This window comes from Prionailurus bengalensis, chromosome D3 (assembly GCF_016509475.1).
Source record: "Prionailurus bengalensis isolate Pbe53 chromosome D3, Fcat_Pben_1.1_paternal_pri, whole genome shotgun sequence".
Taxonomy (NCBI): domain Eukaryota; kingdom Metazoa; phylum Chordata; class Mammalia; order Carnivora; family Felidae; genus Prionailurus; species Prionailurus bengalensis.
Window position 1 is genome coordinate 80,590,558 of NC_057356.1, and position 25,133 is coordinate 80,615,690.

The 25,133-nt window shown below is 41.4% G+C and overlaps 1 protein-coding gene across 1 annotated transcript in view; it reads left to right on the top strand.

Annotated features, from left to right (window-relative positions):
• Positions 1 to 25,133, top strand: part of PHLPP1 (PH domain and leucine rich repeat protein phosphatase 1) — a 213,891-nt gene that overhangs the window by 136,627 nt on the left and 52,131 nt on the right. The window contains exons 5-6 of the mRNA XM_043559032.1: positions 20,845 to 20,991; positions 21,815 to 22,045. Of these exons, the coding sequence (XP_043414967.1) occupies positions 20,845 to 20,991; positions 21,815 to 22,045 (378 nt within the window). The remainder of the gene's footprint in view (positions 1 to 20,844; positions 20,992 to 21,814; positions 22,046 to 25,133) is intronic.

Consider the following 25,133-nt stretch of genomic DNA (forward strand, 5'->3'; position numbering starts at 1 on the left):
TCTTAACTCTTTGGAATTTCTGCTGTCTTTATTTTTCAAGAGCTCTTTCTTGTTCTTTTTTTCATTTGTGTGCATTTTAATAGCATTCTGTCCCTTTTTTCCTGGGTGCATTTCTTCGGTTTCTGAGGACGTGAAATTTATTTATTTACGTATTTATTTCCTTCTTACACTGCCTTGATTTCTTTTTTTCCTGTTTGTGTAGGTGTCTGACTTTTGCGCCACAAGTGTAACTATCTGGTGATCCTTTGCTCTCTGTTCCTATTTAATGGTGAGTCACCGAAATGTGAATCGGGTGCCATGACATATGGGCAGGGTTTCACTGCCATACGGCTTCCCTGCCATGGCTCTCAGGGGTTAGGCTGTAGTTTGGGGAACTTCCAAAGACGGCACCTGCAGCTGTTTTCCCTCGGGCACGTCAGTTTTACTCCTGAGGAATCCTTTGGTCTTCTCTGTGCGTAATGTGTGCCAAGATTCACGAAGAAGAGTGGGGAAGAGAGCTGGAATCACAGGGTTTAGTGTATGGATTTTTAATCGATCCCCGTTTTCAGAACAGTGTTTTCTATTAGGCCCGAGGTCTCTGAGCTGGGGACTCTCCAGTTTCTTCCAGGGAATAAATTATCTTCTGCTGGAAACAGGGAGGGGGTGTGGGGTCTGACTCCTCCTTATAGAAGCTTACGAAGTCTTTGTGCAGAAGTAGAACAAAAACACGGAAAAGGCACAAGTATGAGTGTATGCTTTGGTGCGTTTTCACGAAGCGAGCACATCCATGTAACCAGTACACAGATTCAGAAATAGAATATTCCTGGCACCCGGGAAACCCTCCTGTGCCCCTCCTCTAATTACCCTAAAGATAATCACTATCTAGACTTTTAAAAAATTTTATTTTTATTTTTATTTTTTTGAAGTATTCATTTATTTTTTTTAAATTTACATCCAAGTAAGTTTAGCATCTAGTGCAACAATGATTTCAGGAGTAGATTCCTTAATGCCCTTTGCCTACTTAGCCCATCCCCCCTCCCACAACCCCTCCAGTAACCCTGTGTTTGTTCTCCATATTTAAGAGTCTCTCAGGTTTTGCCCCCCTCCCTGTTTTTATGTTATTTTTGCTTCCCTTCCCTTGTGTTCATCTGTTTTGTCTCTTAAAGTCCTCATATGAGGGAAGTCATATATTTGTCTTTCTCTGACTAATTTTACTTAGCATAATACCCTCTATTCCATCCACATAGTTGCAAATGGCAAAATTTCATTCTTTTTGATGGCCGAGTAATACTCCATTGTGTGTATGTGTATATATATTAATGTGTGTGTATATATATTAATGCATATATTAATACACACACACTACATCTTCTTTATCCATTCATCCATCGATGGACATTTGGGCTCTTTCCATACTTTGGCTGTTGTTGATATGGCAGCTATAAACATTGGGGCGCATGTGCCCCTTCGAAACAGCATACCTGTATCCCTTGGATAAATACCTAGTAGTGCAATTGCTGGGTCCTAGGGTAGTTCTATTTTTAATTTTTTGAGGAGCCTCCATACTATTTTCTAGACTGGCTGTACCAGTTTGCAGTCCCATCAGCAATACGAAAGAGATCCTCTTTCTCTGCATCCTCGCCAACATCTGTTGTTGCCTGAGTTGTTCATTTTAGCCATTCTGGTGTGAGGTGGTATCTCATTGTGATTTTGATTTGTATTTCCCTGATGATGAGTGATTTTTTCATGTGTCTGTTGGCCATCAGGATGTCGTCTTTTTTTTTTTTTAATTTTTTTTTTTTTAACGTTTATTTATTTTTGAGACAGAGAGAGACAGAGCATGAACAGGGGAGGGGCAGAGAGAGAGGGAGACACAGAATCTGAAACGGGCTCCAGGCTCTGAGCTGTCAGCACAGAGCCCGACACGGTGCTCAAACTCACGGACCGTGAGATCATGACCTGAGCCGAAGTCAGACGCTTAACCGACTGAGCCACCCAGGCGCCCCCAGGATGTCTTCTCTGGAGAAATGTCTGTTCATGTCTTTTGCCCATTTCTTCACCGGATTATTTGTTTTTTGGGTGTTGAGTTTGATAAGTTCTTTACAGACTTTGGATACTAACCCTTTATCTGAAATGTCATTTGCAAATATCTTCTCCCATTCTGTCGGTTGCCTTTTAGTTTTGCTGATTGTTTCCTTTGCTGTGCAGAAGTTTTTTATTTTGGTGAGGTCCCAGTGGTTCATTTTTGCTTTTGTTTTCCTTGCCTCCGGAGACGTGTTGAGTAAGAAGCTACTGCGACCAAGGTCAAAGAGGTTTTTGCCTGCTTTCTCCTCAAGGATTTTGATGGCTTCCTGTCTTACATTGAGGTCTTTCATCCATTTTGAGTTTATTTTTGTGTATGGTGTAAGAAAGTGGTCCAGGTTCATTTTTCTGCGTGTCGCTGTCCAGTTTTCCTAGCACCACTTGCTGAAGAGACTGTCTTGATTCCATTGGATATTCTTTCCTGCTTTGTCAAAGATTAGTTGGCCATACGTTTGTGGGTCCATTTCTGGGTTCTCTATTCTGTTCCATTGATCTGAGTGTCTGTATTTGTACCAAAAAAAAAATTTTTTTAATGTTTAGGGGGGGGGGGGCGAGAGAGAGACAGACAGACAGACAGACAGACCATGAGTGGGAGAGGGGCAGAGACAGGGAGAGAAAGAATCTGAAACAGGCTCCAGGCTCTGAGCTATCAGCACAGAGCCTGACGCGGGGCTTGAGCTTAGGAATGGCGAGATCATGACCTAGGCTGATGTCGGACATTCAACCAACTGAGCCACCCAGGCGCCCCTAAGCTTTCAACAGCCTAAATGAATTTTGCCTGTTTTTGTACTTGATACAAATGGGTAGTGTGTAGTGGTGTCCAGCTTCTTTCCTTTGCATTTAAAAAAATAATAATACATACGAAGTTACATATTATCAGCTCGTACTTTATAGTGAGCAGTATAAAGCCTTGACTTTGGTTAAAGCGGAAGGTTTTTCAGTTTTACACTGCAACAAAGGTTTCCGTTTTCCTCCCGTTGCTTTATGCCCTGGGGGAGATAGAGGGAGAGGGGGTCTGAGCAGTTGGTGAGCGGCTGTTGTGTTGCCCTTTGGAAAACAAATGGGCTTTAAACCAATTTTTTCCCCACCACATACTACTCTGAACCGTTTGTCCCCTACCCCCATTGTCCAAGAAATATTTTACTGCAGAGTTCTCAAAGTAATAAATTTGTAAGTATGGTATATACAGGCACGCACCAACACACACATACTTTGTGCTAGGAATTGAAATCATGTATTTTTAAAACTTCTATCTATTCTCCAGAAAGCTTTAATATAGCTGTTCCATGTTGATACAGTTACTATGGCAGATTTGAGATATGCCGTATATGTAGTTGCTTATTTTTATTTGTGTGTTTAGGAAATTTGTGCTATAGATATGTGGATATTTCATATTTCACAGTGGATATGTGAGAGAGGTACCAGAGGGGAACTTATTACATTTCTGTCTAAGTCTCAAGGAATGAATTTTTAGATTCTCAGAGTTAGTTAGGGCAGATATCCAGGGAGTTACTTTAAGTACAATGCATTTATAACAGGTCAGAGTTCTGAGACTTTTTCTCTCAACCGCATGCTCCCTTAATTTTTCTTCCTATTGGAAATTCTTGCCTGAAACAAATGAGCTGTTTTCACAGAACATTTACGTTGGTATTTGCAGCAGTATTCTAAATCTGGAAAGATGGCTTGCTGATGTACACACATAGGCCCGCGGTTTCAGAGGGAAAACATTGTTCTTGGAGCTCCCACTGTTTGTTTTTCCTTTATTGGCATTGGAACTCTTCAAGTTAGTTTTCAAAATACAGAGGAGAGGCAAAACCAGAGTAATTTTTGGTAGTTTAATGGTTTATTTCCTGATTATGTATGTTACTGTTAATTATAATGCATTATTGACCTCTACTTTGTTAATAGAGAGTACTTCACATACATCAGCTAGAACCCCATTTAGATGACCCAGATGGTATTACTACCAACATTATTATTACTCTCAATGGATAATTTTTTAAAATACAATAAGTTTCTTTGTGAAGTCAGTGGAGAGGACAACTTTTTTGCTGGTTATTTATTTATTTATTTATTTATTTATTTATTTATTTATTTATTTATTTATTTATTTTTGAGAAACAGAGAGAGAAAAAACACAAACGAGTGGGGGAGGGGCAGAGAAAGGAGACAGAGAATCCCAAGCAGGCTCCCTATTGTCAGCACAGAACCCGATGCAGGGCTTGAACTTACGAACCAGGAGATCATGACCTGAGGCTGAAGAGTCAGACGCTTAACCAACTGAGCCACTGAGGTGCCCCAAATTTAGTTCTTTTAAAATGGTCATTTGTTAAAGTTTAATGGGTAGTAATATTGCACTGAAGAGTCTAGAGTTTGTAAAGGATGATAGAGAGTTCTTTTATGCTGATATCCAGTGCAGTGTTTACAAAGAGCCGTGTAGAGAGCAAACTCAGAAGCAAAGTTTGATAGTAATAACTTGTGTATGCATGTTTCTGTAGCTTTGTCCATGGTGTTTGGAAAGTTTGCCATTTCAGTTGACTTAAATGTCTTCATCTTAGATCATTTTAATTTACTAATTTCTTCTGCCTACCACTTTTTTGGATAAGCCTGTGTTTTAGTAAGTATTTGACGTATTGTTGGTAATTGAAACATACACTTCAACTGCTTCATTCTACATGTTGGAAATTAGACAAATTATAAAAGAATTACTCATATAAGTACAAATTGATTCTAATGTTTCAATTGTGTTAATAGCTCGTGGTTATCTGTCACTTCCATTCATAAATAAGGGAAGTAAATCTGATTTCCAGCTCTTGCTGTTTGTAGGTGAGTTGGTATAGAAAAACAAAGTTAACACAGCTAGAGGGCCAGCAAGTTCTAGGAATGGAGTTGGTGTTTTTTATAGGAGGATTACTAACTTTAATTTCAGTGGAAGTTGGGGTTTCAAAATACTTGGTAAACCACGTATGTCTGCAAAAGATTTTTTTAAGATCTTATTTTTAAGAAATCTCTACACCCAGTGTGTACTCTACCAACTGAGCCAGCCAGGTGCCCATGTCTGCAAATTTATTAATATACTTTTTACCATATGTGATCCTGAAATAGGCAAACAAACAAACAAAACCTCTCAAATTTACCACTGACGTCCCCCCCACCCCCAAACATTCTTCTTTGGATAGTGAACTTTGTTGCTGTTTTGTTACTGTGCTCGGTTTCACAATATTTTATGCAATAGTTAATAGACAGCCTGCTCTCATGAAGAGGCAATGCGTAGGAATATCAGTTTGCTTCGGCTTCTAGACATTTGTTGTTGCATTTAAGTTTTGCCTGAGTGACTTTACTGAGACTTTTGTAAGAGCTGACTTCAGCCTGTCACCTTTTTAACTGCTTTCTGTATTTATCTTGTTTGCTTCAAATTCCTAGAGAATAGGGATCTGTTCTTCCTCAGAGGGAGGACCTTTGCCAGGTGGGCCATTAAATACATACTTGGTAAACAAATGAATATGTGAGCGAATGGTGGTAGGACTTATCTGTATTCACTGAACTCTGTGTTAAGAATACACCACTTCCAGGGTTAAGCATCCGACCTTAGCTCAGGTCATGATCTCACCGTTCATGAGTTCGAGCCCTGTGTTGGGCTCTGTGCTGACCCCTCAGAGCCTGGAGCCTGCTTCAGATTCTGTGTCTCCCTCTCTCTCTGCCCTCCTCTATTTGTGTGCGTTCTCTCTCTCTCTCTCTCTCTCTCTCTCCCCCTCCTAACCCCCCCCCAAAATAAACATTAAAAAAAAAAAGAATACACCACTTCTTTGCAAAAGTATTTGTAGCAGCTTGTAGAAGCGAAGTGTTTCTCTTCGGTTGAAGGTAAGATGAGAGGACAGCCTGCTTGGCGAGGTGATTCAGGAAAGATTCGAAGAAAGAGATTCTTGGGGTGCCTGGATGACTCATTTTAAACATCTGACTCTTGATTTCAGCTCAGGTCATGATCTCAAGGTTGTGAGGTCGAGCCCCACATTGGGCTCCATGCTGGGCACGGCGCCTGCTTGAGATTCTCTCTCCTCCCCCTGCCCTTCTCCTGTGCTCACTTCCTGTCTCGAAAGAAAGAAAGGAAGAGAAAGAGATTCTTTAGAAGGGATTTGAAGTTGGAAAAGGAAACATAAGATTTTATTTAAAAACTTTTTTTTGACGTTTATTCATTTTTGAGAGACAGAGACAGAGCATGAGTGGGGATGGGACAGAGAGAGAGGGAGACACAGAATCCGAAGCAGGCTCCAGGCTCTGAGCTGTCAGCGCAGAGCCCGACGCGGGACTTGAACCCACAAACCATGTGATCATGACCTGAGCCAAAGTTGGACACTTAACTGACTGAGCCACCCAGATGCCCCAGGAAACATAAGATTTTAGATGGACAGTATGATATTGGACTTCCTAAAAAAAGAAAAAAAAAAAAAAGAAAAGAAAAAAAATCTATGGGTCTATTCACCATTGTCTAAACATACTTCACATTCACCTTGCAAGGAATGTGCCGCTCCCTCTGCTTTTCAGCTGCCAAACCCAGGCTCAACCCAGTGAATCCTCCTTCCCTTCAAAGCACATTTGTAGTGACTTTTGTTTCTTGAAGCTTTTATTTCCCCTTTCCACGTGACCTTTGCCTCTTCTGAACTGTTAGCTTTCTCTGTACTTAATGCACTCACCAAGTATACCTTTTCTAACAAACATTTGAAAGCTTCAAAAATTGCCATCTATGTAAAGTCCTTGAGAATGGAGGTAGTTTCCTTATCTTTGTCTTCCCCCTCTGCTGTCCCCCCCATATTTAGCCAGAGATATAATGTATAAAATCATATATATATATATGATGTCATATGACAAGCCTCTTAATAAATATGTGTTGAATTTGTTGGTTCTCTCACCACCAAACCACCAAAGATAATCAGAGAAGTATGATCTTAAAACTTTCAGAAAAGAGCATTGAAAAAAGTGCTTTGAACAGTGGCACCTTTTGGTGTATTTAGTGCTTGGGTGACTATTTGAAGGGGAGGGTAATCATTTAGAATGGTTGTAGATCTATCACGTTACACCATACAGCACCTAGAGATCAATTTCAAGGAATTTAGGAGTAAGCGTGTAATTGTGTCCCATAGGCTGTGTTATAAAATCCGTATAATGCAACTTAAGGTAAAGATTATAATTACCTTTGGGTCAAGGAGAGAGTGAGTTAAAGACTTGGAGGAAAGAAGTGATTTAATCTCCGTTTAGATGTGAACGGTGTTTTAGCTGAAAAGTGTAATAAGAGGGACAAGAACGAGCAGCGGCTTCTCAACTGGGAGAACCGTGGGGAGAAGGAATGAAGTTGAGTTGGGTATACAAGTGTGTGGGCGGAGTAGCATGAAAGTTATGAAGAAATGAGCGTTGAAAAACTCATAATTATGCCTGGAATTTATCAAGCACCTTTCTTCTTGGAAAGCTCAATTTTCTACATTTTCAATCCCCACGGAGGGGAAAACAAATGACCTTACTTCCTACTCTGTTCTTTTGGGGATCTTGGCATTCCAGAGCTACAGAGTTACTCATTCTTAATTACTTACCCACACCAGAAGTTCACATTTCCAGGTGTTTAAAGAAAGAGAGATTTTAATACGTTGTTTTTATCAGTAATTTCTGAAAACTCACTTTCTGTGGGAGTAGTGATGACTCACTCACTCACAGCAGAACCAGGAGTGGTGTGCTAAAATCCTTTGGTAGCCCATTTGCCAGACCCGGAGCTGCAGTGCTTAGCCCGGTTGCAGCTTCTTTGAAGATGTGCCGTCATACAAAATATACCACAAGCAAACAAGAGCTCAGTGCTGGAGAAAGGGGGTGGCTGATGTGTATTAGAGAACTCTTAGCACCTATGCGGCTCTGGGATGAGGACCCTCGGGAAGGATTTCCACTACAGGGGTGTGGCGAGGTTTGCCAGAGGTGTGAGGAATGTCCTAGACTGTGTGGAATGCCCTTCCCAGCACTGGAAGTGCCTTGAGTACACAGCTTTGCTTTACAGATGGAATTTTGATCCTCTTGGGAAGCTTTCCATCTCACACGACTCCCGTTTTCCTTCCCCGTCAAAGGGAAGCCTGTACTTGGTGGTTGGGGCACTGATACCGCGTAGCCTTTGGTCTTCCCCTCGGTGTGGGCTCCCAACCTCATTTCTGAAAATAATAGCCGATTTTCTTCTTCCCTCGCGTGGCGCACGTAGAAGAGGGATCTCAGAAAGAAACAAAAGCTTTCTTTATCAGCCAGACTGTATTAAATTACAGTTGCCCCTATTGACTTCTTGGGATCCTTTAAGATGTTTAACTTTTTTTTCCCCCCCACTTAAATAAAAAGAAAGAAGGGATCTTCAGAAGCCTTGGCTTGATTCCAGTGAGGCTGTTGTGTTCTGGCCAATTCCATTCTTCTGTTCTAGTCAGCTCCTTGCTCTGCTCTGCAAGCTGTAACTCAAGGCAAGCGGTTAATATTAAACACGATATTTGTAGTATTTGCTATTCCGAGTGGAAACCAACTTTTCACTCTGCAGAGCTCTTAGGATGATGATAAGCGTGCAGGGAGAAGCCAACCGATGCTTATTTTGTGGTTTTTAATGATGAAGTGCCCGCCTTGGGAACATGATTACTGTCCTTACTGATGACTTCTGGAAAAGCAAAAAACAAAAAAACCTTCGGTTGCCAGTGTGAGAACACCGAAGGAAACCAATCGTGCCCCTCGTTCTCCCTCCCTTCTCTGCCTCAGGTCACACACGACTCTCTCCAGCTCACTCTGGAGCCCCTTCTGACCACGCACTTGTGTCACTTTTGAAAAGGAAAGACCCATGAGAGTTGCTGTTATTCCTAAGAGTGCCTGTAATTTTGATGTCACTCACCGTGCTCTCCATGGTAACAGAGCCGTGGATGGGAGGAGTCGCACGCCTGCTGTCATTTCCCACGGGTGGGTTAGGATGCTGGTGCCGGAGCTGGCAGGATATTTCACAGTGGCTTCTCTAAAGGAGGGCACGCCCATCCCTCTCTGCCGATGTCTTTGGGACGTATAATTAACAAGAGAACCCCAGGGAAAGTCTGACTTTCCAAATAGTTTTCTTTTTTCCGATTGTAAGATGTCTGTCAGAATGCAGCCTTTTTTTCACCCCACGTAGAGAGGTAGGATGGTATGCAGGGTGTGTGTGTGTGTTTGTGTGTGTGTGTGTGTGTGTGTGTGTGTGTGTGTGTGTGTGTGCGCGCACACGGGGGAAGCACAAGGGAAGCAGAGGATATCTGATTTACATGATAGACAAATCCATGCATCCTAGCATAGACTGTTTCACTCCTGTATTCAAATTTTTTTCATAGGTAAATAGCAGTGTCTTCATCTGGAACTTGAGGGGTGCTCTGTGCTTAGTCTTTAAGCACCCTCTACAAGCCGTTCTTTCTGTTTAACACTGTCATTGGCTTCATGTTTCCCAAGCCTACCCTTTAGTTTTTGCCCTCCAAATCAGTGTTTCTCAAAATATGATTTACGAAATGCTTACATCAGAATCACATGGGGTATTTACAGGAAACAGAGATGCCTGGTTTTCATGCCATCCCTGCAGGGTCAGGACCTCTGGTGATAAGAGCCAGGAGAACTGCATTTTTAACAATGCATGCGACATTTGAGATACTGTCCTGCTACCCTGTTCTCTTTGAATGTCTTCTCTTCCAGTCCCCATCTCCCCATTGAACTCTTGTGTCCCTTTGATAAAAGTGAGTTTTCTTTTCTGTAGATACTCGGGATTTTTCGCCCCAGTAAGTTTTCATCTTATACTTTGTATTATAGCAGCTTTGCTCCCAAACTATTCATAAGTTCCTGGAGGGTGAAAACCATGTGTGATTCACATTTGTATGCTTCACACACCTTTGTGCATAATAAGAACGCAGACAACGTTTAGTCAATGGATGGTTCAGACTTTTCCTGTACCTGTAAACTTTTGGGTGATGGATTTTTTTCTGTTACCTACCAGATATGCTTGGTTTACTTGTGATGTGAGCTTAAGCTACTCATGACCTTAGCTTATGTTTACTTTCTCCTTTGATAATCTGATATCTTTGATAGAGATGCTATCTGGTTTTCATTTTTATGTATCTTGTATGACTCAGCTGGGATTTTATCCAAGTATACTGTGTAGATCTTTGTCTTTCTTCTGAGAAGTGGAAATAGAGATGTTTTCTGCTTTTTGCAGAAATAGTTTTACGTTTTTTGTTCTTTGTCCCACTTGATAGTGCTTCATATTAAACATCTCTTGAATAATGTTGCAGTTGAATTGGCTGTGGGCAGATCTGTTAGTAAGAAAATGAACAAAATGTTGTCATGGATAAATTGAATAAAGAAATTATTTCATAGGAAAGGTGTGTTTAACTGTAACATAATAACTTACCTCTTGTTTGTGTTTTCGGTGATTATATCGCCAGTTTATGAGAGAAACAAAGTGACAGACTTATGCTGCTTGTGACTCAGTTTTCAAGAATTTAGTTAGTGTAGGGTTACTATAGATTACTGTAGATCTAGTGACTGCTATTTCCGCATGATTACTGTCCTGTGATTTGGAGTGGTTTCCTAGATAATGTACTTGACTCATGGGAACCTTCACTTGCACGTCTCCCCCACCCTGCCTGTGGGTAGGAGCTCTGTCTTGTTGACTACGTAGGTTAACTTGGCCTAGGTCTGGCACGAAGTAAGTAACCAATAAGTGCCTCCTGTTTGAATTATTTTATAATTATTTTAATGTCTGTTGATTTTGGGGGGGAAGCTGGGTAAGGACAGAGAGAACGAGAGGGAGACGCAGAATCCGAAGCGGGCTCCAGGCTCTGAGCTGTCAGCACAGAGCCCAACACAGGGTTCGAACCCGCGAACCATGAGATCATGACCCGAGCTGAAGTAGGACGCTTAACTGACTGAGCCACTCAGGCACCCCAAAGTATTTTAAAGGAGGATTAAAATAGCAATGTCTCTCTTTAGGGAATGCTTTAATTTGCCATGATAGCAATATGTTCAATGTAATTGTTGCCAACACAGAGTGCTCTCTATTTCCTCGATTATTGTTTTGGAAAAACTATGTCTGTGAGTTGTAGCTTTAGTATACTTATTCTGTGGCAGTTCTTAAGAAAATTTTGCCCAAATACTTTTGTGGCTGTAAATTTTCATTTTTATCCAGGATATGCATGTGTTTGTTTTCTGATCATATGAAAAGGTGACAAGCCTGTTTAGCTTGAACTGAGAGTCATTTATGGTGATTAGGATTAAGATGGGATGGTTTCTGTTTATTTTGGCTCAAGTGTTAAGAAGCTGGTTGTGTGCACATTAGCATTTGTACATTTGTAAGTGTGCTGAACCTCCCAGGAGAGCCTGGCAGGTACTCACTGGGTCTGAGTCCAGTGACTCGATAGGGACAACAGGAAAAGTCACTGCACTAAGAAGCGGAGAAGTCACCAGTGAGAGTTCAATTCCAGGGCAGAAGAGTTTGAGGGTGTGAGGGCTCAAACGAGCTGAGTCATGCTTTCTGAAGAGGAGGCGTTCCCAGCACTTCTGAAGCAGGCCCAGTGACTCAAATGTTTCTCATGCTACTGCAGCCACAGACAAATCCGAGAGGAACATGGGGCAAAAGATATTCTTTCTTTCCTTCTGTATCCAGGAAAGGGAGTCTTTGAAGTCTTTTGCAAATTGTTTTGCTTTCTTACATAAATAGGACAGCACTGGTTGCCCTATGTCGTACCTGGATTAGGGCAAAAATATTAAAACATGGCTGTAGGACGAAGTTCATCAACAGTAAAGTTCTGCTCTAAAGGAGTCGGAATTTATTAAGAAGTTGCTGACTGGCGTCTCTCGCACTCGCTGCCTTAACTAATGCTTCTTGAGAGCAAGTGCATTCAGTACACATTTTTGTTAAAAGTACTTTGATATTCTTTCCAAGATTTGTCCTTCTATAGAGAAAAGAGAAAAGTTACTCTGTCAAATGAACTGTTTAATTGAAGCATTTTATGCATTCCAAACTACAAGGTGGGCTCTTAAGAAGAACAACAAAGCAGGCATTTGATTTTATAAATTCTCTTGGGAGAAAAGAAGGAGATACAAAAAGTAAATGTAACTTGTTTTTACCTAAGCTTTTCTCTTTGGCTATTTTGTTTGAACAGGAATAGGCTTTCTCTTTTTGTTCACTTTGAAATTTATTTAAGTTGAATGAATATTGAAGAGGGTGATTTATTTAGTAAATGATATTGGCATACTTAGCTACTGGACAAAAACATGTTAGAGCCCCTACCAAACATTACATGTAAAAATAAATGTAAGGTGAGGTAAAGATCTAAATGTACAACATAAAATTGGGAAATATCGGAGAACTTTTATACCACTCTGGGGTGGGGTAAGAGGACCTTCTCAAGCAAGGACTCCATCAAGGAAAAGTTGGCCAAGTTTGAGCAAATAAAAACTGAAAATCAGTGAATGGCTCACGTCATCATCAACGGAGTGGGGGGAAATGAAACAGGAGGCTGGGAGTGTCGTGTGACGAACATGACACTCCGCGTGGCAGTTAGTACTCAGGGACCCCCTGCAAACTGACAAGTTAAAGACTAGTGACCCAACGGAAAAACGGGCAAAGGATGTGAAAGCGTATTTCAAAGCAGATGAACCTCACAGAAAGATAAACTCCTCTGAGAAATACAAGTTGGAGGGGCCTGACACCCCTGTTTGCCCCTCAGGTTAGCAACAGGAGAGGGTGCTAACGTTAAACGCTAGCGGAGGCAGCATGGAGGGAAGCCCTCTCCCACGCGGTGGGTTGGGGGTACGCGTTTCTTCAGCCGTCTGGTCATTTTCCAGTACCTATCACAATCTAGATGTTACCTACTCCCGGACCCATCGGTTACACTTTTAGAAATACAGGTTTACAACCCCTTACCCCAAACTCTTGAGGCCATTTGTGTTTCAGATTTCAGGGAGTTTCAGATCATTGAAGGTAATGTGGCACATATATTACCTATCATACGAAACCTCCAGTCGGGTTGGGACTCCAGAGAACGGACACCTTGATGTTTCTAAAGAGAACGCATTCCTGCCCGAATATTCACGCAGGTTGGCTTTTGTCACCACGTGAATCCAAGAACGATTTTTGAATTTTCAGAGCCTGTTAGATTTCAGAATTTTGGATGAGTCATTGGGCACCCATAAATACTGCAAAATGAAGGCACTGAAGCACAAATGGAAATGCTGAATTTTTCCTAACAGCAAAACAAAAACAAAGAAACAAAAACTGGAGCACCCCTACTCTGTCAAAAGAGTGAGACTTGACTGTCTCAAAAAGATGATTTGTATAGATGAGAGAACAAGTCCCGGAAAAAATGCGTGTGGTGTTATCCCATTCAAAAAATAGGGAGGGAGGTTACTTCCTATTCATGTATGTGTTTTATGAGGAGGAAAAGCTTTGGAAGCGTGTGTACCAAACTTGACCCTGGTTATCTCCGGGGCATGGGATTTGGAAGGAAATAGGAGAGACTGCCAGTGTGTTCTTTTGTATGCTTCTCTAGTTCGACTTGTTAAAATAATCATGTGTTATTTTGGTAATCAAATAAAAGCAACCATCTTACAAGCTCATCTAGTGAGTATTCCAGAGCGCTGAGGGACTGGCAACCCCCACCCCCCCAACCCCCACCCCCAGGTCCCGTACTCCGAGCCATTAGGGAGCCTACTTTTCATAATTAATGGAAAGCAGGAGACAAGCCCAGGGCGAGGCTCACGACTCCGGCTCTCAAGCGCGTCCTTCATTACTTAATATCGGAGCCTAATCATTTCCAAAGTGTATTAGCATGTTCCCCCACAGGGAAAAAAACAAGCTAAACATGGACTGTTACCATGAAACGGAAATCCAGTCACCAGGGAACCTTTTTTCTAATTGACCCACTTGTAGTGAATAATAACTCCAGAAAATAATATTGATTTTTCTCTGTTAGAATCATTGAGCGAAACAAGTATGGTTTCCTCTTCATGAGTGCAGTGTGTGCCTCCTAGTTAAGCACAGTTGGAATAGGTTTTAAAACAGGAGTACTTCCTCTGTACTGTGATTCTATCTTATGGTCAAAATTTCCCAATATATCCTTAGTTCTCACTAAGATTTAGATGGATCTAAAGCTAATTATTATGCCTCCAAATAGGCATCATGCTGTTTCAGGAGGGGGAGGGATGTAAAAATTGGCAGCGTTTGTATTTGTTTATTGTTCTCAATTTAGATATCGTGCAACACTTGCTTTTTCCTTCCTGCCCTTGGAAAACGTGGCTCCACTTAATTTTGTCAGGAGCGCTTGCTCCCTGGTAGCTTTTCAGAAGCCAAAATGAAATAAGCTTACAGAGCTGTGGCCAATCTGTTTTCAAGGCCTACGAATCTATCTAACAAAGGGAAGGGAAGTGGTTGTGGTACTTTTTAACCTTTCAGTTGAAACTAAGCACCCTTCCCTTTGGTGGAGAGAAATCATTTGTTTGAGGGAGGAGCTTGGAAGATTATGGATCTGGAAATGTTGGGGACTGAGGAAAAAAATCACTTCAGGCTGAGTGTAGACTAACGCATCATGCTGCTGTCTGGATGAAGATGGAGGCGAGGCGGGCAGTCACCCCAGTTCCCTCGGGAGCAGTGTCACGACAGGTGCTGTCCCGTTGTGCTGTTGGTTAGTTACGGTGTGAAATGGAAGACAGCAAGGAAAAATCAGGAACATTAATATATTAAACCCCTTGATGGCAAAGCGCGTTTTGTGTCTAGATACAGGATCATTGGTTATTGTACTTTTGGTTTTATAATGTAAACGCACAAGGAGATGCAAACGAAAGAAGTATCACCACGGGGCACCTGGGCGGCTCAGTGCGTTCAGCGTCTGACTTCGAAGGCTCGGGTCGTGATCTTGCAGTTCGTGAGTTCGAGCCCCGCGTTGGGCTCTTTGCTGACAGCTCAGAGCCTGGAGCCTGCTTTGGATCCCGTGTCTCCCTTTCTCCCTCTGCCCCCTCCTCCCCTGCTCATGCTCTGTCTCTCTCTCTCTCTCTCTCAAAGATGAATAAATGGCAAAAAGAAATTTTGTTTTAAAAAAATATCATCAGTTTGGCAGAGCAGTGATAGTGTCAGCTGCATTCTGCCATCTTTCCACGCGTGACCTTCCATCATTTCAAGGCCCCCACCCTTTTTTTAACTTTGTTTTATTTATTTATTTTTGGTAATCTCTACACCCACTGTGGGGCTTGAACGCAACACCCTGGGATCAAGAGTCCCACGCTCTTCCAACTGAGCCAAAGTGCCTCTTGCACTTTGTTATATGGCCTTTAGGATACGTGTTTGAAAGGGACTTCAGTTTTTCTCTGCTAACAGAATTAAAGCTTTCCGTGTGTGTAGATTATCAAGTGTATTCTGTTGATTATACTTTTCTGTGACACTCAGTACTAAAAAACAAAAGTGTACCTTGGAACTCTGGGTGAAGTAAGACCTGAGTTCTAAAAGCCCACAATGCCCATTGCCATTAGCTAAATGTAGTATTATAATCCTGTACCTCTAACTTTAAGAATTAACTAAAATTACTCTTTACTAGACTCAGGATAAATGGTAACTTGATTTTTCCCCCTACTTTGAGCTCTATTATAGAACAGATGGACATGAGTTATAGCTCTTTCCATAAAGCAGATTGCTCGCTCTCCAGAGTGAAGTCCGTCTTTGCGGTTGTTGGGTAGTTGTGAGCCCTGGGCTGTGTCCGAACTGGTTTAAATGGAACGGCACATGGTGTTCAAAATAACCATGTCCTCCATTACCGACAATGCTACCCTCAGTGGGAGATGCGAGGCCGAAAAAGGAGTGTGTTCCATACTCTGGTCTGAGACCACTCTTTGACCTGTGACTTAGAATTATTAGTAATTGACATCTATTTGTATTAAAGTCTCTAATAAGATGTGATAAAAGGAGAACAAGAGAGATGAAAAGTAGTAGCGCTGATGTTGAAAGGCAGTGTATTCAGGTTGTATGTGATACTTACCTGATTTCTCTGAGCCTACTTTCTTTGTCAGTGTGGAAACGAAGGAAAATGACCTCAGAGGCCCCTCTAGTCTCACTTTAGATAACTGAGACATGAAGAAGATACATCCACTCTAAGTAACTTTGTGTAGCCTCAGCACTGTGTATGTGTATATACTCTGTGTGTGTGTGTGTGTGTGTGTGTGTGTGTTACATATATATAACAGATGTGTTTAAAAAACAAACTACAGAGTTTCTTGTCCTTTAGTTTCTAAAATATCAAGAAAAATCATTCCTCATTAACTGCTAAACCAACCACACTATAGTTTTTACAATCATTATTAAAGTAATTTTTATTAATCTTTTAAAAATCTTTATTTATTTTGAGAGAGTGAGAGAGAGTGCAAGCAGGGGAGGGGCAGAGAGAGAGAGAGAGAGAGAGAGAGAGAAAATCCGGAGCAGGCTCCATGCTGTCAACACAGAGCCCAATGCAGGGCTCAGACTCACGAATCAGGAGATCATGACCTGAGCGGAAACCAAGAGTCGGATGGATGCTCAACCAACTGAGCCACCCAGGCGTCCCAATTTTTATTAATCTTAAATTTGTGATGTTCTGATTCTCCTCTGCATCCCTATATTGAACAGCTTTGAGAAAATGTCTGTCTACCTGCATGGATATAATGTAATTTCATTTTAAGGATTTAATTTTAAGGTCGAAGAATGATAACAGTTTTAAAATGAAATTGTTTAAAGTATTTTGCCAAGTATGTATCTTTCCAAAACTAGCCTGTTTTTTTTTTTAATCTGGGTCTGTGCACATTTGATAATTGATAACAGAGCTAAAAATCTTATTCTGTAGGAGACATAGAGATTTTCTAGTCTTTTCTTCCCTAACACTGTGTTGTCACCTTGATCCCTCTTGTACATTCTCTTTGGATGAAGGTGAAGGGAGGAAAGGTCATCCACTCCCCATTTTGATTTCCCTCTCTTTTAACTTAAACATTGCCTCTAGGTGTCTCTTCCCGGTTTTAGGACCTAAGAGAAGTAAATTCTAGGTGGGCCTTCTTATCTTTCTCTGAAGGGGTTCTTGAGTTGGCAGATGCCTGTAATCTGCCTGCCTTCCACATCTATAAAGAAAAAGTGGAACTCTAAGGAGAGTAAGGGTTAGAGTTTCCAAAACAAATGAATTTTAATGTGTTCGGATCAAGAACTTGAGTTCTCAGAAACAATACACACTTTGTTTGCTAAACAAGTCTGCTGGCCACTGTGTTCTTTTCTGGGAAGAATTTGGGGGATGGGCTGCAGCAAGAGTAGTCTGAGGGATGTGGGGAATGTGATAAGAAGGAAGGAGAGAAATTTAAGATATTTGGAAATCAGAATCGGTGCTTAAAACATACAGGTCTAGGGCGAGAGTATAAATGGAGGCCCATCCCATATATGTAAGTATTTATTATAATCAAGCTAATAAACTGTTAAATAAAATATGCTCTCTCCTCTTACCTTAACAGACTTGCAAGCGTAGATTCAAGTTTAGAATCCTCAGACCCCTTGGGATTCCACACATTCTGAGCTGTCGGCACAGAGGCTGACGCGGGGCTCGAACTCGTGAATCATGAGATCATGACCTGAGCTGAAGTCGGAAGCTTAACTGTCTGAGCCACCTAGGCTCCCTGAAATTAATTTTAATAATGTTATCTAATCTAGTATTTCAAAATTACTATCTGTTCTAAAAATTATTAACTAGTTTATGTTCTTTTCAGTGTATTTATACTTGGAGAACATCTCCACTGGGACCAGCCATTTCAGGTGCTCAGTGGTCACCTATTACTATTGCTGTTTTATTGGATGTGGAGACTCCTTGTTCTGGGGCAGGGTGGGGTGGGGGGTGCGCGCTTGGTCCCCAGGACTGAGGGCGGTTCTCTTTATCATGAGGTCTGGTAGTTTTTATCATTGAATTGATGCAAAGAATAATTGCACTTTGTAGTTAGAGCTGGCACCAATTTTGAAATGCAAATAGATATACCTAAGACTATGGAGGGTACTTGTTAGGAGTTTATTTTTGTTTCTCTCTTTTTCCATTTAAGCTTGTCAACTGCCTTGTACTCATTCAACTCACTGCTGCTTTCCTTTGTTGTCAGAAGTGCTGTGGTTCTAGTAAATTTGTTTGTAAAGATGAATATACCTCCCACCCTTCCCCCCATGTTATTGACTAACACTTTTCCAAGTCATAAGTACTGGAACTGTAATCACTTCATGCCTACTTTCTGAAAAGCCTTTGTACTCCATTGTGTTGGATAATGGCTAGTGGGTCTTTTTCCTTCCTAGAGGGACTTTTTTTTTTTTTTTTTTTTTTTTTTTTAGGTTCAGTTTAATTGCATGTGTATTTTTAAACTGTGGCCAGTTCTACCAAATGAGGAATCATATCTAGAAAGTAGGATACTGTTTTTGTTTGGACTAGAACAGCACTTTCATCTATTTCAGGATAGAGTTGGCAGATTTAGAAGGGAAAAAAAAAAAGGCACCCCAGTTAAATTTGAATTTCAGAAAAACAACAACAACACTTTTTTTTTTTTTTTATAGTATAAGTATGCCCTGTGAAATATTTGGGGCATACGTGACACTAAACACTTATTGATCTGAAGTTCTTATTTCACTGGGCGTTCTGTATTTTATCTGGCAACCATATTCTAAGACTCCTTTACCCTCTCAAAAATTGAAGCGTTTTTATTTATGTGGATTAAATCTATTGATATTTACAACATTACAAACTTAAACTGAGAAATAATATGTATTCTTTAGAAAAATAATAAACCCATTCTTGTTAACATACGTGTTTTTTATGAAAAGTAACTATTTTAGGGGAAAAAAGGTAGAAGAGTGTCATTGTGTTATATTTTTGTAAATATTTTAATGTCTAGCTTAATAGAAGATCGTTGGATTCTCCTGTTTCTGCATCCAGTCAGGTGCGCTATCACAAAGACCTGGTAGACCATCTGGAAATCTCCACTGGAAAAGGAGAATGGCAAAAGACAAGTAGCGTCTTAGTATTGTTATAAGGTACTTCTGACCTTGGGAATCTCAGGGCCCTCTTCCAGGGTCCTCCAGCCATTGAGAACCTCTGAACTAAGAACAATAGAACCTGTGATTCTAGCTTGTAGAGTATAGATCATGGATAATTTAATCAGAATAGAGGATAAGTTTTTTTTTTTTTTAATTGGCATACTATTAGGTCTATACTCTGCCGTTTAAGGAAACAGCTATTATAAAAGAAAAATCAACGTAACACTTTTAACCTGTCAAAGAGGCCCTGTGTCACTTTTCTGTTTAGAATAAACTTTATGTTGCTACCTAAGACAAAGCTTAGTATTTTTTATCATAGAATTCAGCAGATAGGTCACATGACAATTTCCTTAAAATGCTGATTGGATTGAACTGGATTTATTTTTAAGATGTGTGTGTCTGTTCTAGGCATTGTACGTGCTGCCCCGTATTTTAGTCTTGGGTGGTTTTATGAGTAATCGGCCTGATTGCAATAACTAATCTGATTCTCATCTCAAATAAAAAAATGGAGAGGTTGGCAGTGGGCCAACAGGTTTCAAACACGGACAAGTTAAAACTTAAAGATGAGTTCTTTAATTGCTTGGACAATTGAGAAAATGAAAGAGCCACTCACAAAAATGGAATAGGAGAAGTGCTGGTCTGGGAGACAGACAGGCAGTTGAGTTTCCACTGGAAATGTGGCAGGGTAGCTCAGGAGACAGGAGGTGGCTCTGGTGGGTTAGAGAGAGCTCCTCCCAGAGCAGTGAAATGATTTCTGAGGAGGGCAAGGTAGAGAGAGGGAAGAAACTGACAACAGCTCTGTGAGCACTATTTACCCTTGGGGTGGGGAAGAGGAGATGAAGAAGAAGAAAGAAGGCAACCCAGGAGGAAGGATTTGGAGAGTGTTGGAAGAGACCGGGTGAGGAAAATGTCCTGCAAGTGAAATGAGAAGGGCTTTTCAGGAAGGGGTGTGTGGTTAGCGGTATCCAGTGTTGGCCTGAGATTGAAGAATGGTAATTGGTCCTTAAATTGGGAACTATGGAGCTAGGTTTCCCGAGAGAGTGTGTAGTTTCGATAAATTAATTTTTTATTGCAGGTGTGTATTTGGGGAGAAGTGAAATGGAAAGGTTTTTTGCTTGTGTGGGATGACACAACTTAAGAAAGGCAAGACTGCAAGTCCCTTCCCTCTCTCCATCATCACTTACTGGTGTGTTAATGGAGCTGGCCCAGGAAGAGCTAGAAAACTTACTCCAGCAGAACTCACCTCTTCGCGCATTCAGTGTCATTCTAGACTGACGAGTTTGTTTTTATTTTGGGTTTTGTTTTAATGTTTATTTATTTTTCAGAGAGACAGAGCACAAGCAGGGGAGGGGCAGAGAGAGAGGGAGACACAGAATCGGAAGCAGGCTGCAGGCTCCTAGCTGTCAGCACAGAGCCCGACGTGGGGCTCGAACCCACCAACCGCGAGATCATGACCTGAGCCAAAGTCAGACACTTAACCACCTGAGCCACCCAGGCGCCCCAAATTTGTTTTTAAATATAATGTATATATTTCAGGTGGAACACTGGCCTTAGAGTCTGAAGAGGTACACTCAGCTCTGCTGTGCACTTGACCTCTGAGGGCATGTTTCCTCCTCCGTTGAATTGGATTAGATGACCTGTGCTAAAATTATGTGACGTTATACATCTGTGACATTTGTCTTTTCTTTCCTTTTGTTTCGTTGTGATAGGTTCACCAAGTTGAAGAGTCTTAACCTTTCCAATAATCACTTAGGGGAATTCCCATTAGCTGTCTGCAGTATTCCAACCCTGACTGAGTTGAATGTGTCCTGCAACGCCCTTCGAGCAGTCCCAGCAGCCGTCCGAGTTATGCACAAGTGTGTACTTCTTTTTTCTTTTTTAATCTTTATTTTTGAGAGAGAGACAGAGCAAGAGCAGGGGAGGGGCAGAGAGAGAGGGAGACACAATCCGAAGCAGGCTCCAGCTCTGAGCTGTCAGCACAGAGCCTGTTGTGGGGCTTGAACTCATGAACCACGAGATCATGACCTGAGCTGAAGTCGGACGCTCAATTGACCGAGCCACCCAGGCACCCCTACACAAGTGCGTCCTTTAAGCCCCACCACACTGTATCCCTCAGAAACCCCCGGGAAGCTGCCTCGAGCTGCAGCACGTGAGATTAGCCAACCAGTTATGTTGGGCGTGTAGGTCTTGACCCCAAATCCAGAGAGCAGGGTGTTGGGCAGAGTTCATGTCTTAGCTTTTACACTCTTTAGAGTCGTAAAATATTAAAATATCCTTGTTTAGAACTGAAGAGCCCCACAGATGAGTGTGCCTACTCATGGGACAAGGGCTTACTTTCTCTTTTTCTGACTTCTGTTGAGTTCTAAGAATTTAAAATAACAACGAAAGATGGGTATTTGGGCTGATTCGCACTGCATGTAGCTCACGTTGTTCCTATTTGTGCCTGTCCAAGTTAGGGAGATTGGTCATATTTTGGTTTTCAATAAAAGATTAAGATACTTCTCTCTGATCTTTTCTGTCTGGTATATTACTGCCTCAGGCGCTGCCCTTATGCATTTTGCAAAAGATCTAGTTCATTTTCTTTTTCTAATAATATGATCTATACCTGTGGAACTGGTATGTTGATAATAAACATGTAAAATTTACACGTTCTCTTCCTTATTCTGTTTTCTTTAACAGCCTACAGACATTTTTGTTGGATGGAAACTTTCTCCAGGCCCTTCCTCCTGAGTTGGAGAACATGCACCAGCTCAGTTATCTTGGTCTTTCTTTTAATGAATTCACTGACATTCCAGAGGTTTTGGAGAAATTGACTGCTGTGGATAAACTTTGTATGTCTGGAAACTGTATGGAAACCCTGCGGCTACAGGCTTTAAGAAGAATGCCTCACATTAAACATGTGGATCTGAGGTAACTAATTTTGAGAAATCTATCCTATTTATAAGTAGTTGGCTTAGATCTGGGAGCGGGTCAGAGCTCTGGGGGTGACATTCTCAAGCAAGCTGGTTGGTTGGTTGGTTGCAGTTTCTGGTGAATGAAGACCCTGTCACGGAGAGCAAAGTGGATGTTTTTTCTCTTTGTCCTCCTTTTCTGTGGCGAGAGACAGCTAATACCATTGAGCATCTCCTTATTTTTTTTTTCCTTCCTTGATTTCCCTAATGTAATATAATGTATTCATTAAATTAAATTTTTTTTTTCAACGTTATTTATTTTTGGGACAGAGAGAGACAGAGCATGAACGGGGGAGGGGCAGAGAGAGAGGGAGACACAGAATCGGAAACAGGCTCCAGGCTCCGAGCCATCAGCCCAGAGCCCGACGCGGGGCTCGAACTCACGGACCGCGAGATCGTGACCTGGCTGAAGTCGGACGCTTAGCCGACTGCGCCACCCAGGCGCCCCTGTATTCATTAAATTAATTTGTTTAACTTATTTATTTTAATTTCCCATTTTTCTGTCCAGGTGGCTCTGCCCTTAGTTTATTGTTCTTTACAAAAATATAAAACTTATAATCCCTCGTTAGGCCCAAGTTTGACTAGAACCTCCACTCTCACCCCTTGCAAGAGCAAGGAACCTGCATTTTGAATCCTGATCATGCACAACTCCAACCAAAACCCACCAGCATGGTCCTTGCCACATTAAAGATTCAATCGTCCTTTAGTACGTGAGGATCAGTTTTAGTGTCTAGTATACAAAGAACCGGTATACAAGGAGGGATCTATTCTAAATTTCTCTTTCTTAAGGAAAAACAAAAGCCTGTCATGGGACTGAGTTCCCGTAAAGCAGCATATCAGGCTTAGAGGTCTCATACTAATTTGCCCAATTTGATACTTTTTTCAGCCAAATTAATCCCCCCATTGTCCAGAGGTCGATGACCACATAGTCATCGTGATAGATCTTGGGCAAGATACTTAATGTCTCTGGGCAGCTGTGTTCTCATCTCTAAATTATAGTTAGTAACAGAAGCTAAATCGCAGGGTTTGGGAAGGAATTGAGTTAAATGCCTCCTACTCCCAATGTCTTATGTGTTGTTATCTTACCTGATTGAGGACGCCTTCCTCCTCGTGGAACTCAGCTATCATTCTTGGCGTCTTCCCGACTCCTCATTTGTCAAGGGTGTTTCTTTCCTCACCTTACTCCCCACTTTCCTCTGTGTTGATAACCCTAGGCCCTCACTCAGACCTGTCGATTTTTGTCAGTGTAAAGAAGCATCATCTTTGGTCCTTTTCTTCCTTCATACGGTCTGACCTTGGAAACCGTTTCTTCCAGTCCCTCAAAGAATGGCTTCCTTTTCCCTTTCCTCAGACTAAAGAAATCAAGCCTGTTGCACCTGGGGAAGTGTTGGTTAGCAGTGTGCGAACCGGTTCTTCATTGAAGGAGGACAAATGGTAATCCTGGATCTGAAGTTGAGAACTTTCTCGAATGTGACAGGAGGAGACACTGAACACTTTGTCTCGTTAACTTTCTTTCTAAATTGTCAACATTATTTGTCTCTGAGTCACTTAGACTTAGAAAACTTTCGGTCTTAAAGAATTTAAGCCCTTTTAAATTGAGCCACCTAGATTTCTAGTTCTAATTGGATCTTTTTAGATGAGATCGGTTACAGGATGTTTAAATACCGGAAGCAGACACGGGACCCTCTAAACGTTGAACGGTTGTGCCTAGGTACCTGCTTTCCTCCAGGCCTCTCTCTGCCCCTCCCCTGCTCACTCTTGCCCGCATTCTCTCCCTCAAAATAAATGAACTTGAAAAAAAGTGTCTAGAACAGAGCTCCTTCACCACAGACAACCAAGCAGCACTGCTGTGCTTTATCCTTGTTAGCCAGTGTTAGCACTTGGTTGGTACTTTAATTGACTAACCCATCCTTGCAGCCTCTCGAATGCCCTGCTCTCCCGCACTCGTGTGTGGAGTTCTCCCTGTCTCGCTCTTCTCTTCAGTCCAGAGGCCATTCTGCCCTAACTCATGCACTGCTTTCTTTGCCCACTTGCATCTGTAAAATTCTGCCTCCCCTTGCCATTCGGATGAGGTGCTTCATCCTGGGTTGCGTCTTTTCTGACCATTCTGTGTGTTTCATGCGTCGGTTATGGCACTCGTCACGTACTTATAGTCTTTGTATTTTAAAGCATATGATTTTCCTCGCTCAAGTACTAAATCTCTTGACAGACACCTTGTTTTATTCATCTCGTAGTGACCCAAGCCACAGGTCACCATGCTAATCACCACCATCCCTTTCACTGTTTGCAAACTATGGGCACATCCATTCATCTGACTTTCTCAGCTGCCTCGTAGGACAAGCAAGGCGCAATCCCTGTTTTACAGATTAGAATTAGGCTTAACCAGAATTATGAAGTGACTTGTTCAAGGTCCTATGTAGTGAGCAGCAAACAGGAACTAGAATATGATGCTGTTTCACACCACCTATCTACACAAAGTAAATCTCAGTGAATGTTGATGAAATAAATAAAATGGCTGTGTGAGCTGAGGGGATTATTGAAAGGAAATTTTAATCACGTTTTGCCTCTTTGAAAGTTCATCCTAAATAATTATATTATTGTGTGAGCCTGGAAACTTTTGATATTTGAATCCTGGTAAGAGTTGGCAATTTTAACTGAACATTTCCCTCTCGTTATAGATTTTCTTTTGCCTCCTCATTAAATAAACCCTTTAATTATTTTAGTGTTAATACATGAAATTACAGGAGGGAGCTCTTTCAAATGAAGATGATGATGCCACATTAGGAAAGTACTTACGGTGTAAATTAGGAAGAACGTGGGACCTTTTTTTTCAACTCCTACAGTCTGTTGTATCCAAAATGAGACTTTTTTAAAAATTCTGTGTACATAGTCTAGTAATCTCCTGAGCATTTGGAAATAGGCAAATTGCTGGGTTGAGGCCAGTTTTTAAATCTTACAACCTGGAATAAAAAAAGAGAAGCAAAAAACAAATCCTGTTGGGGACATTTAAACAGGCCATATGCTATGCTTACAGATTGACAAATCCC